Source organism: Nannospalax galili, unplaced genomic scaffold (genome assembly GCF_000622305.1).
Source record: "Nannospalax galili isolate Female #2095 unplaced genomic scaffold, S.galili_v1.0 scaffold18, whole genome shotgun sequence".
In the NCBI taxonomy this organism is placed as follows: domain Eukaryota; kingdom Metazoa; phylum Chordata; class Mammalia; order Rodentia; family Spalacidae; genus Nannospalax; species Nannospalax galili.
In genome coordinates, this window is record NW_008346548.1 from 8,957,054 (window position 1) to 8,969,172 (window position 12,119).

General features: G+C 38.5%; 1 protein-coding gene across 2 annotated transcripts in view; it reads left to right on the forward strand.

The window, feature by feature from the left end:
- Positions 1-12,119, forward strand: part of Eaf2 (ELL associated factor 2) — a 70,697-nt gene that overhangs the window by 3,214 nt on the left and 55,364 nt on the right. For both annotated transcript variants that reach the window (XM_008842924.3, XM_008842926.3), the window contains exon 2: positions 135-229. In XM_008842924.3, coding sequence (XP_008841146.1) covers positions 135-229 — 95 coding nt within the window. The remainder of the gene's footprint in view (positions 1-134; positions 230-12,119) is intronic.

Here is a 12,119-nt window from a genome sequence, read left to right on the forward strand (position 1 = left end):
CGTGATGGACTGTACCCTTTAAAACTATCCAAATAAACCTCTCCTCCTGCTTCTGTTAGGTATCTGGACACCGTCACAAGAAAAATAACACACTGTTCTATCTTATAAAACTTGGTATTTTTATCCATTTTTAGATGACTTCAAACCTGCTTCTATTGATACTTCTTGTGAAGGAGATCTGGAGGTTGGCAAAGGTGAACAGGTGACAATAACTCTACCAAATATAGAAGTAAGTATTTCTGTATATGAAGACTAAAGAGCTCTCTTTTCCAGGATTTCCACTAAATGTAAATGAAAATAACTGTACAGTTCAAATAGTGGTGGATGGTTAAAATGAATAATAAACATAGCAAGCGGAATCAACATATTTCAAACTTATTTTGGGCAACACAAGTTTACGGTACTTTAATTAATTTCACTTCAAGGCACGTCATAGCAAATGACTTGAAAATAATTGGAGGGCTAAACAAATATCGTTAAAATTCCTATTATAAATGAGGTTTTGTACTCTAAACTAAGGATACTAATAATGTTTCTTACTTTCTAATCGTAATTGGTTATAGCAGAGAGACATGCAAACAAGCATAGTGCTATAAGTTAAAACATATACAAAAGTCTGTGTAAGCACATGAATGGGATCAAATACTCTGCCTGATAGAATCTTGAAAGTCTTTATAAAACAAGCAGTATTGAGCTGAGCCTTTGAAAGACAAGTGAGCCAGGCATGTCAGTGTACACCTTTAATCCCAGCTTTTGAGAAGCAGATAGATCTCTGTGAGTTTGAGGCCAGCAGCCTGGTCTACATAGTGAAACCCATCTTTAAAAAAAAAGATTTTAATAGGTAGACAGAAAATGTAATAATCTAGTCAAACAGTAATATGTGAAAGGTTCTAATAAAAGAACAAGTTTGTGAAATAAATGACTTAATGTAGTAAATTAAAGTATAATGATGTAATGATGTTCATTAATTTTTTTTTTTTGCCTCTTTGACACAGGGTCTCCCTGTAGCTCCAGCTGGACTGGAACTTACTATATAGACCCTATGTAGACCAGGCTGGCCTTGAGCTCACAGATACCTGACTACCTATGCCTCCCGAGTGCTGGGACTACAGGTGTGTGTCACAATAACTTTTATAACTTTTCATTAATAGAGGTAGAAAATGAAAAATAAGTTAGGATCAGATTATGAAGGGTATTTTATGTTTTAATATAAAATTTGTACTTTATCCCATGGACATAGAGAAATAGAAGCAGAAAAGGAATGTGGTTTGTGGTTTGGGGAGAGAGATTTTGGCTGTATACATATTGAACATCTTTTATCCAAAATGCCTGGGACAAGGTTGGAGAGATGGCTTAGCTGTTAAAGGCTCAGGCTCACAGTAAAAATTTAAAATGCTTTTGATAATGTTTTCGGCTTTTTTATTTTTTGTTTTTTGAATTTTGAAATATTTGCAAATACGTAATGTATCTTGAGTCTAAAGTGCAAATTTATTTATTTTCTGTATACATCTTACACAGTTATCTTGAAGGAAATTTTATGCAATATTTATAACTTTGTATATGAATCAATCTCATGATATAGACATTTTCTCTTGTGGTGATATGCTTGAGCCCAAAAGACTTAGATTTTGGAGCATTTCAGATTTTGAATTTTCAAATTAGTGATGTTCAGCCTATAGTTTGGGGACTGGACTGAAAAGGAGGAGACGAGGTCATGGATTCCTCAGTCAAATGTTTTCCCTGTTTTAGAAAATTTCTAGATGTATTCCAGTAACACAACCAAATATTGTTTGCATAAAAATACAAGTTTCTAGATGTTTTCTCAGTTAAGTCCTTGAGTTAGAAATTTCTTAGTATTCAGTTTTTCCTTTTTCTAAATACTGACCAACTAGGTCAGAGAAAACCCATTCTATAACTTTATATTTTAAACTTATGTATTTATTTTTATTTGATTTATATGACTTATATAAGTGCACTCGTGTCACACAGTGTACAAGAAGGGCAGAATAGGGCATCTGATCCCCTGGAACTGGAGTTAGGGATGGGTGTTAGCTACCATGTGGGTGCTGGGATTAGAACTCAGATCTTCTGCAAGAACAGCCAGTGCTCTTAAACGCTGAGTCATCTCTCCAGCCCCTACATTATATGTTAATATATAAAGAACATCCTGGACTTTTCATGGCTTTTTGTCTTTAATTTATATAGGAGTAGTTTTGTGTTGGCTCATCCACATTCCTTTACATAGATCAATGAGATGACTTGTCATGGTTAGCAGTACAGCAAGCTCTAGCTTTTAGTCTGCTGGCTTTTTCTTATTTTTATAAATCAGCAGCATCTATTGATGCTCCATTATTATGTCAGACTAAATCAGTTGTTGCTTGTTTTTGAAGGTTTTCTTAAGATAGAGTTTTGTATGTATATGGTGCTGGGGTGGGGTTTTTACTGTGTATTTTTCATTTGTTCCCTTAGGAACCAAAGAAAATGAAAATCATTTCACTGTGAGGTATCATAGATAAGTTACCTTTTGTAATCCTCTATTATGAAAAATTTCTAGATTCTGATGTTTCTAAAACCATTTGGAAATTTATTTGGCCGTAATGTGACTTATTTCCCATATGATATCTATTAAGGAAAAATTTAAGCCAGCCACTTAATTTAAAATTACTGTAAAACGCTAAGATCACAACAAGAACCTCTAACCTAATGTCTCAGGTTGTAGTAGTATTGATCAGTGATTATTAATTTGCAGAAAAACTTTATTTGGCCTTGTCTTTGCCAGGTAAAATATTAATATTTCAAATTACAATCCTCTTATCTTCTTCCCTGACCTTGTCCTTTTCTTTGATGTAGTAATACTTTTTTGTTCACTTTTATCCTGTTTAATTAAGAGTCACAATCTACCATGTATCTGGCTGAATCCTCTTAAACAAATGACAGTTAGAGAAGACATAGATTTTCAAACCTACAGCTAACCTACAGCTTATAAATTTCTGAAATGTAAAAAGATCATTTGGAGGAGGTAACTATTACCTTTCAGAATGTCAGAGATACATTCAAAAAAGATTATGTGAACAAGAGTTAGAGAAGCTGTATGTATGTCAAAAGCAGTTGTTTTTTTTTTTTTTTTTTTTCCTGCTGAGCCATATAGTCCTAACAATTGTGGATAAGAATGGAAATTATGGGGCTGGAGAGATGGCTCAATGGTTAAGATGGCTCAGTGGCTACTCTTGCAGAGGACCCGGGTTTGAGTCCCAGAATGCACATGACAGTAACAACTCTCTGTAACTTCAGTTCCAGGGAATCTGACGCCCTCTTCTGACCTCCTCGGGCATTGCATGACACCAGTGCCCTTACACACATGCAGGCAATAGAAATGATAAATAAAATATATTTTTTTAAAAAATGGAAATTACATTCTCAAATTAACTTGGTGAGAATGTTTCCTCCTTTGTTTAAAATCTAGAGTCCTTAGAGTCCTTAACCTGTGGGTATTTTATGAAAATGTAATAATTATTAATTTGAGGCATTTAGAGTCTCTTTTTTATAAACTTGCTTTCATCATCCTATTAAAAATGTTTAGAAAATTTAGAGTCATCCCATAAAATAGTTTTTGTCATGTTATACTTTTAAGAATTTCTAGGACTGGAGAGATGGCTCAGTGGTTAAGAGTACTGGCTGTTCTTGCAGAAGACCTGGGTTCAAATCCCAGCACCTATACAGTGGCTGACAGCTGTTTGTAACTCCACTTCAAGGGAATCCAGTGCCCTCTTCTGTGGGCATTGCATGACACAGGTGCACTTGCATACATGCATGGAACACATGCAAATACATAAAATAGAAATAAAGCAAAAACGAAAATAAAGAAATAAAAGAGAATTCCTTCAGAGAATCGGAGAGATGGCTCAGAGTTTAAGAGCACATAGTACTCTTGTAGAGGATCTGAGTTCGATTCACAGCACCCATGCTGAGTGGCTCACAACCACTTGTAGCTGCTGTTCTAGGGGTATCTGATGCCTCTGGCCTCTATATACTCATGTGTACATACCTATACACACATAATTTAAAAATTAAATCTTGGGGCTTGAGAGATGGCTCAGCAGTTAAGAACAGAGGCTACTCTTACAAGAGAACCCTGGTTTGATTCCCAGTACCCACATGGTGGCTAGCAACTGGAACTCTAGTTCCAGGGATTCAGTGCTACTCTTACAAGAGAACCCTGGTTTGATTCCCAGTACCCACATGGTGGCTAGCAACTGGAACTCTAGTTCCAGGGATTCAGTGCCCTCTTTGGACCTCCTTGGGCATTTCACAACACAGGCACACTTAATACATTGAAGACAAAAATACTCATACATAGCTGGATATGGTAGTGCATGCCTTTAATCTCAGAACTTGGCAGGCAGAGGCAGGTAGATCTCTGTGAGTTCAAGGCCATCCTCATCTATATAGCAAGTTCCAGGACAGTTGGGGCTAAAGGGAGACCCTGTCTCAAAAAGACATATATCATATATATCAAGTTAGTGTCCCCAGACGTTCCTCAGTGCACGTTCATCTACTGAGGTCTAGTCAGCTTATCTAGAGTCACTCACTTTAAGAAGATCAGCTCTTCCTCACCTAGCAGTAATCAGTTGCCAATATTTCTTCAGCTAAGATTCATAACCATTCAGCTAATGCTGTCCATTTCCCCCGTTCTGTGCTGGGTTTTTGTCTGCTTGAGTTTGCATGGGACTTGTGCATGCTGACATCATTGCTGTCAGGGACCCAGGAGCTTGTAGGACTCTTATTTCCATATGATCATGTGCCTCCTCCCTGGCTCTTACAATCTTTCCGCTCCCTCTTCTGCAATGCTCCCTGAGCCCTGGGTGGGTGAAGTTTAGTATAGGAGTCCTGTCTAAGAACCAGCATTCTGCAGACTCTTAATCTCTATGCTTTGGCCATTTGTGACCTTTTGTGTTCCTGGCCCTCTGTTGCATGAGGGAGCTTCATTTATGAGAATCGAGAGATTCATTAGTGTCTTCTTTACCCCTGTTCTGTGTTCCATGAGACTTAGGTATAGAGTTGCATTGTAGATGTGTCACTTAGGCCTGAGCAATTCATACACAATGTCTGTATGTGACCAGTTGTGGTACTTGGTAATAGTCTCTGGTGAAAAAGATGAGTGGTGACTGAGATATTTGTCTATAAATATAAGGATATATATTTTACACATAGTAAGAAAGTACATTAGTCTAGGGATATGACAGTGTTGGGTTTCCTGTAAGATCTATGACCTCTCCAGCCCTCTGTATTTAGTTTTGTTTACAGTAGTGCACTTGAGTTTCCTCCCATTGAATGGGCTTTTAGTTCAATTAGATAGCTGTTGATTGCCCCCAAGATAAAAGTGTCATTACTGCACCAATGACATATGCTGTGCCAGTCATTGGTGTGGTTATTTGGTCTTGAAGCTGATGTTGGACCATCAATTGTTGTTTCCCCTTGGCACCTTCATAGTGCTCTCCAAATCTATGAGAGCTAGTCTTTAGGGGAGGTGGCTTCCAGGTCAATTCCAGCTCCATTGTTCCAAATCCTGTGTCCGAAGTATAGAAATTAAATCTTTTAAAATAAAAGAATACCTTTGGGTTCTGATGGTTCTTTTGATAGGGTGGATTTTTAAATTCTATTCCTCTTGTGTTTCTTTGGTTTTACCAAGCAAAAAGCAGCTGGGTGTGGTGGTCCACGCCTTTAGTCTCAGCACTCAGGAGACAGAGGCAGGCAGATCTCTGTGAGATCGAGGCTAGCCTTGTCTACATAGTGAGTGCCAGGCTAGCTGGGGCTACAGGGAGACCCTGTCTCATAAAAAAAATCAAATAGAAAAAAACAAATAAAAATGAAGAATGTTAGAACATTTAAATGCTAGGAATTTATATTATACACATTAAAAAGTAATGATAAACATTTATTGGACATGGCATGGATAGGCCCATACACTGTGCTTTGTGATTTTTATATATACACGTACTATTTTCTGTATTGTGACAATGGATATGGGCGAGCCTTCTCTGAGACAGGAATGACAATCATGAGCTGTGACTCTGCCTTCAGGAAACCATTGGCCAGATAACTGGACATGTGAGACTTAAGGGTGATGGCTATGTGTTTAATGTGGTGGAACAGTTGAGGAGCCAGGTATCAGATAAGCTAGAGATGGTGACCATGGATACCAACAAGACAGAGAAGGTCACTTAGCCATGTGGGTGACGAAGCAGATGGCGAAGAGGATTATGACTGAGATTTACTTCTTCTAATCTGGATTCCCTCATCTTCCAAGAACCAGCCCCTCACATAAGAGATACCAAGTTATAAAGTTTGTTCTTATGTTTCCATTTTGATACAAAGGAGGAGTGTTCTGGGTCCAAAACAGTAATTAGTTCTACTTAGTCACACTTTATTGTATATAACCATGGGTGTATGCCTTACAGGAATACAAACTCTTCAAGTTATCTTTGTACAACACATTACAATTTTATAAAGGTCACATATGCATACACATGTATCACCCCATGACCTATTGAAAGAAATGAGATTTTTCCTCAGATCATTTGAGTATTTTTAAGATGGATTTTGCTATCCGCATTCCAGATCTTTGCTCATAGTTGTGGCACATGCTGATAGAGTGAGACTCAGGAGTTAGAACTCATGTGTAGTGTCTTTCTCAATGAAGTGTTAATAATAGTCTCACAAGGGTCCATGATAAGGCATATGTGAGATAGCACACATACAAATCTTTGTAAAGGAGAGATGGAATCAGATAATGGAGCTGGACGCTCAGGCCATGTTAGAGAATTAATGCTTTGTCTTCTGTATACTAGAATATTATAGTGGGTTTATATAAAAACGTACTTGAAATTCTTTTTTTCCTTTTCATTTTTCTTTCTTTTTGAGACAGGTCTCCCTGTTGCCCCCACTGGCCTGGAACTTGCTGTGTAGACCAGGCTGGCCTCAATCTCAGAGATCTGCCTGCCTCTACCTCCTGACTGCTGGAATTATTTTCTTGACCTCCCCCAAATTTCCTTTCCCCACCTTGAGTCAACTTAATTTCCAGGATTTTAGACCCCTGTCCAGTGATCAGCCTCCAGTAGCATCTGGGAGAATTACAACAGGGAACAAGTTGTTGACAAATAGCTACAGATACCTCCAGATGTGGTAGCTCCATGTTTTTTTCATAAGAGGGACCCATAGAGGCAGGAAAGTTGAATTGGAGTGGCTAAATACCTGTCTATTTGCTCCTTTTGCATAGCAAGTTATATTTGATTTTCAAACAATTTTTAAATCTATAGATCTGGAATCAAACTTCCTGGCTTTAAATTTCCTTCTACCACTTACAATGTGACCTTAGGCAAATTATTAAGCCTTTTTGTGCCTCACTTTCCTCATATACAAGATAGAGATAATAATATGTTTCAGAAATTTGTTATAAGAATTAAATGAGTATATATAAATGAGATAATATGAGTAAAGTACATAGAACAGAGCATAGCCCAAAGCTACATAGTAATATTAGGTTATTTCCTTTTTTTTTGCTATTACTATTTTTGTTGTTTTCATATTGACTTGGAGTAGCTTAGAAGACACTGTTGGAGGGCTGGCGAGATGACTCAGAAGGTAAAGGTGCTTGCCATGCAAGCCTGGCAACCTGTAATCCACATAAAAGTAAAAGGAGAGAACTCTACAAAGTTGTCTTCTGACCTTTGTAGCTGTGCAGTGGCACACATTCCCATAACATATACAATAACAATTAATTAAAATGTTTAAGAAAGGAAGACACTGATGGAAGTTATCAGAGGACAGATTCTGACCAAGTGACACAGTGACACCACCAGTGACTATGAAGCTTATACCAGTGCACTCCTCACGTCTGCTTTCTTTTTCTTCTTTTTTTCTGCCTTATATCTCTTGTGTAGAGCCATATAAGACACCACCACCCTCCTAGGGTCAGTTCTAGCAAGGCTAGGCCCTGTATTTCAGCCCTTATTATAGAAATGGAGGCTTTGGTTTCGGTTCGCAATGTAGCCTCTTTCTGAGACTGTGTCCTCTTCATAGTGGCACAGGCCTTGAACAGTTCCTGTCTTTATCTGTCTCTTTTTGTTAATAATACAAACCACAAACAGGATAACTAATGAAGAAAACATGTTTATTTTCGTTTACTATCTAGAATTAAGTCATGTGGTAGATCTATCTATAATTATTTTTGTGTACCTTCCAAACTGTTTTCCATAGCTGTATTAATTTGCCTCCCAAAAACACTGCATAGGGTTATTGATGTTGAACATTTTTTTTCATGTTCTTACTGGCCATTTCCATTTTTTTTTGAGAAATGCTTATTTGGATCTATTGCCTATTTTTAGTTCACTGGAGATTTTTTTGACTATTGAATTTTAGAATTTCTTATATAACCTATGTCAATTTCTTGTCAGATGTGCACATTGCAATTATTTTCTCCCATTCCATAGGTTGCCTCTGCATTTTGTTGATTATTTCACTTGTTATATAGGAGATTTTTAACTTGATGTAATTCCACTTGTCTACTTGGTTTTTGTTTTCTGTGTTTTTGGGCATCTTGTCCAATAATTCCTTGCTCACAGGGTCCTGAAACTGTAATGTTTTCTTCCCCAATGTTTTCTTCTACTTGTTTCATAATTTTAGGTCTTCCATTTAAGCTTTTAATCCATTTGGAGTTGACCTTTGTAACTGGTAAGAGGCTGGGCTCTAGTTTCATTCTTCTGCCTTTCCAATTCTTCCAGCAGCATTTCCTGAAAAGATTCTCTATTCTTCAGTGTATGTTCTAGGCTACTTTCTCTCTCCTTTGAATTCTATTTGGATGGGATATCTTATTCTCAACTCTGTAAGTCAATGTGTATCCTTAGAGGTGAAGTGAGTTTCTATATGCAGGGTCTTGTTTTTTTTTTTTTTTAATCCAGTCATTCATTCTACATCTTTTTAGTTGGCAATATTAATCCAACCACACTTAAATTAATTATTAACAGGTAAGATTTTACCACAGCCATTATGTAACTCTTTTCTGGTTTTATTGTAGTTTCCCACCCTTCTTTCCTTTCTCCCATCCTTTTTTCTTGGTAACCACCAAGGAAATTATGAAGTGAATTATTCTAGTGGTTTGTTTTTTATTCTGTGCTTATTATTTTTGCTTTATCTGTTACAGGTTTTTGCCACTTAAATATTTTATTTTTTTATTTTTGTGTATGAATGAATTTCCTGCATGTATGTAAATGTACCCATGCCATGCAATGTCAACAAAGGTCAGAAATGGGCATTGGATTCCCCTGGAACTGGTGTTACAGACAGTTGCTAACTGCCATATGGGTGCTAGAAATTGAACATGGGTCCTCTGCAAGAACAGCCGGCCAGTGCTCTTAGCTGCTGAGTCATCTCTCCAACCCCCCTTAAAATATCTTTTGATTGCAACAAGCTATTTTGAAATGATTGCAACTTAACCTAATAGTAAAGAACAGAAACAAAAGAACATGAGACCTATACTAATAAGGAAAATCTCTTAATTGTGTTCCTTTCCTCACAACATTTTGATTTCTCTTAGTGTATAAATATTTATGTGCACGTGGGTGCACATATGTGTATGTTCATGTGTATGTGGATTCCAGATGTCCACATCAGGCATTTTCTTCAATTCCTTCTCCACCTTATTTTTTAAATTAATTAGCTAATTAAATAATTAATTTTTGAGGTACATCTCTTCCTGACCCTGGAACTCACATATTCAACTAGACTGGCTGGCCAGCAACCCCCAGGGATGTTCCTGTTTTCCCTCCCTAGCCCTGGTATGTGCTGTTGTGCTTGACTTTTTATGTGGGTGTTAAGGGTCTGAACTTAGGTCTTCTTGGTTGAATAGCAAGCATTTTAGCAATTTAGGGACCAAACCATTTCCCCAGTCCCATTTTGAATTTTTGCTGTCCCATTTTGCATCATTCTACATTGCCAATGTATAGCATGTCAGTTATTTTAAAACATTTTTAGTATTCATACTAAAGGTATGAATGATTTACATATAACAGAATATTTACAATTAGAATGATTTATGATATTAGAATATGCTGAGTTTGTATAATTTTGTTTTATATTTTCCTATTCTTATTAATGTGTCTTTCAGTTTGAAGAACTTTCTTTAGCATTTCTTATAGAACAGTTCTGGTGGAGACATATTTTCTCAGTTTTCATTTGTCTGACAATGTCTTTATCCCTTCTTCATGTCTAATGGGCAACTTTGTTATATATGGGATTCTAGGTTGACAACTTATTTCCATGAGTACTGTGGAAAGACTTCTCCTGAGAAGTCTGCTATTAGCCTGATTGGGATATCCCAGTATATTATTTGTTTCTTTTCTCTTTCAGCCTTCATAATCTTCTTTTTGCTTTTTACCCATGACAGCTTGATTACCTTTTTCCCTGGCAGTAAGATGTCTTAGGGTAGACTGGGTAGAGTTAAATTTGGCTGGAGACTGTTCACCTTCCTATACCTGGATATTTGTATCCTTCTCTAGGCGTGTCAAGTTTCCTGTTATTAATTTGAATAATTTAATTAAATCTTTTAAAAATATTTTATTTATTATTTTTATGTGTATGAGTGTATTGCCTGCATGTAGGTAAGTGCACCCATGTCGTGCAATGCCCTCGGAAGACAAGAGGCCGTTGGATCCCCTGGAACTGGAGTTACGAACAGTTGTTAGCTGCCTTGTGGGTGCTGGGATTTGAACTCAGGTCTTCTGCAAGAACAACCAGTGTTTATAACCACTGAGCAATCTCTCCAGCCCAATTTAAATAGGTTTTTTACTCCTTTGGCATTCTCAATTCCATCTTAAAGTCCAATAACCTGAATATTTTCTCTTTTAACACTATCCCAAAGTTCCATGAGCCTTTATTCCTTTTCATTCTTTAAAAAATTTTCTCACTGAGAGGGTGGGTTTGGACATCCATCAGTGTAGAGGCTCTGAACTCAGCAGACCTCCAGAGAGTGCTGAGTTCTGGCCTCCCTCTGGCCTCCCTCAGGCAGAGGGCCTGAGAACCCAGGGGACTGCCTGAGAGCCCCTGGATCCTGCCTCCACATGGTGATGAACTTCCCCTAATTGTGCCATACCCATTCCCCTTCCTGGGATTTTGTGAGGCCCCTCCCAAGGCCCCAGTGCAGATCTGGCTTTGGGAGGCTAAGGCTGAGACCCTAGTAGAGAGCTTGAGTGGGGGGTTCTGACCTCCATTGGTCTAGTGGCTCTGATCTCAGCAGACCACCAGAGAGTGCTGACTTTTGGCTTCCCTCTGGCCTCCCTCAGGCAGAGGGCCTGAGAATGCAGGGGACTGCCTGAGAGCCCCCAGAACCTGCCTCCATGTGCTGAAGGAAGCTTGAGTGTACCTGACTGTAAACTGAATTGGGCTTCTTTGAGTACTCCTGAATAGCTGATCTGAAGCCTCCAAATTAGTTCCCTCCAAAATTAAACCTGAGAGAACCTGAACCCTGTACCAACCAGCTTTACATAACCAATAAAGAAAGAATCTACAGGCAGAGGGCCTGAGAACCCAGGGGACTGCCTGAGAGCCCCTGGATCCTGCCTCCACATGGTGATGAACTTCCCCTAATTGTGCCATACCCATTCCCCTTCCTGGGATTTTGTGAGGCCCCTCCCAAGGCCCCAGTGCAGATCTGGCTTTGGGAGGCTAAGGCTGAGACCCTAGTAGAGAGCTTGAGTGGGGGGTTCTGACCTCCATTGGTCTAGTGGCTCTGATCTCAGCAGACCACCAGAGAGTGCTGACTTTTGGCTTCCCTCTGGCCTCCCTCAGGCAGAGGGCCTGAGAATGCAGGGGACTGCCTGAGAGCCCCCAGAACCTGCCTCCATGTGCTGAAGGAAGCTTGAGTGTACCTGACTGTAAACTGAATTGGGCTTCTTTGAGTACTCCTGAATAGCTGATCTGAAGCCTCCAAATTAGTTCCCTCCAAAATTAAACCTGAGAGAACCTGAACCCTGTACCAACCAGCTTTACATAACCAATAGAAAGGATCTAGGCACCCAGATAATACAAACAGAAGCATACTTCAACTTAATTCTCATATCAGAATC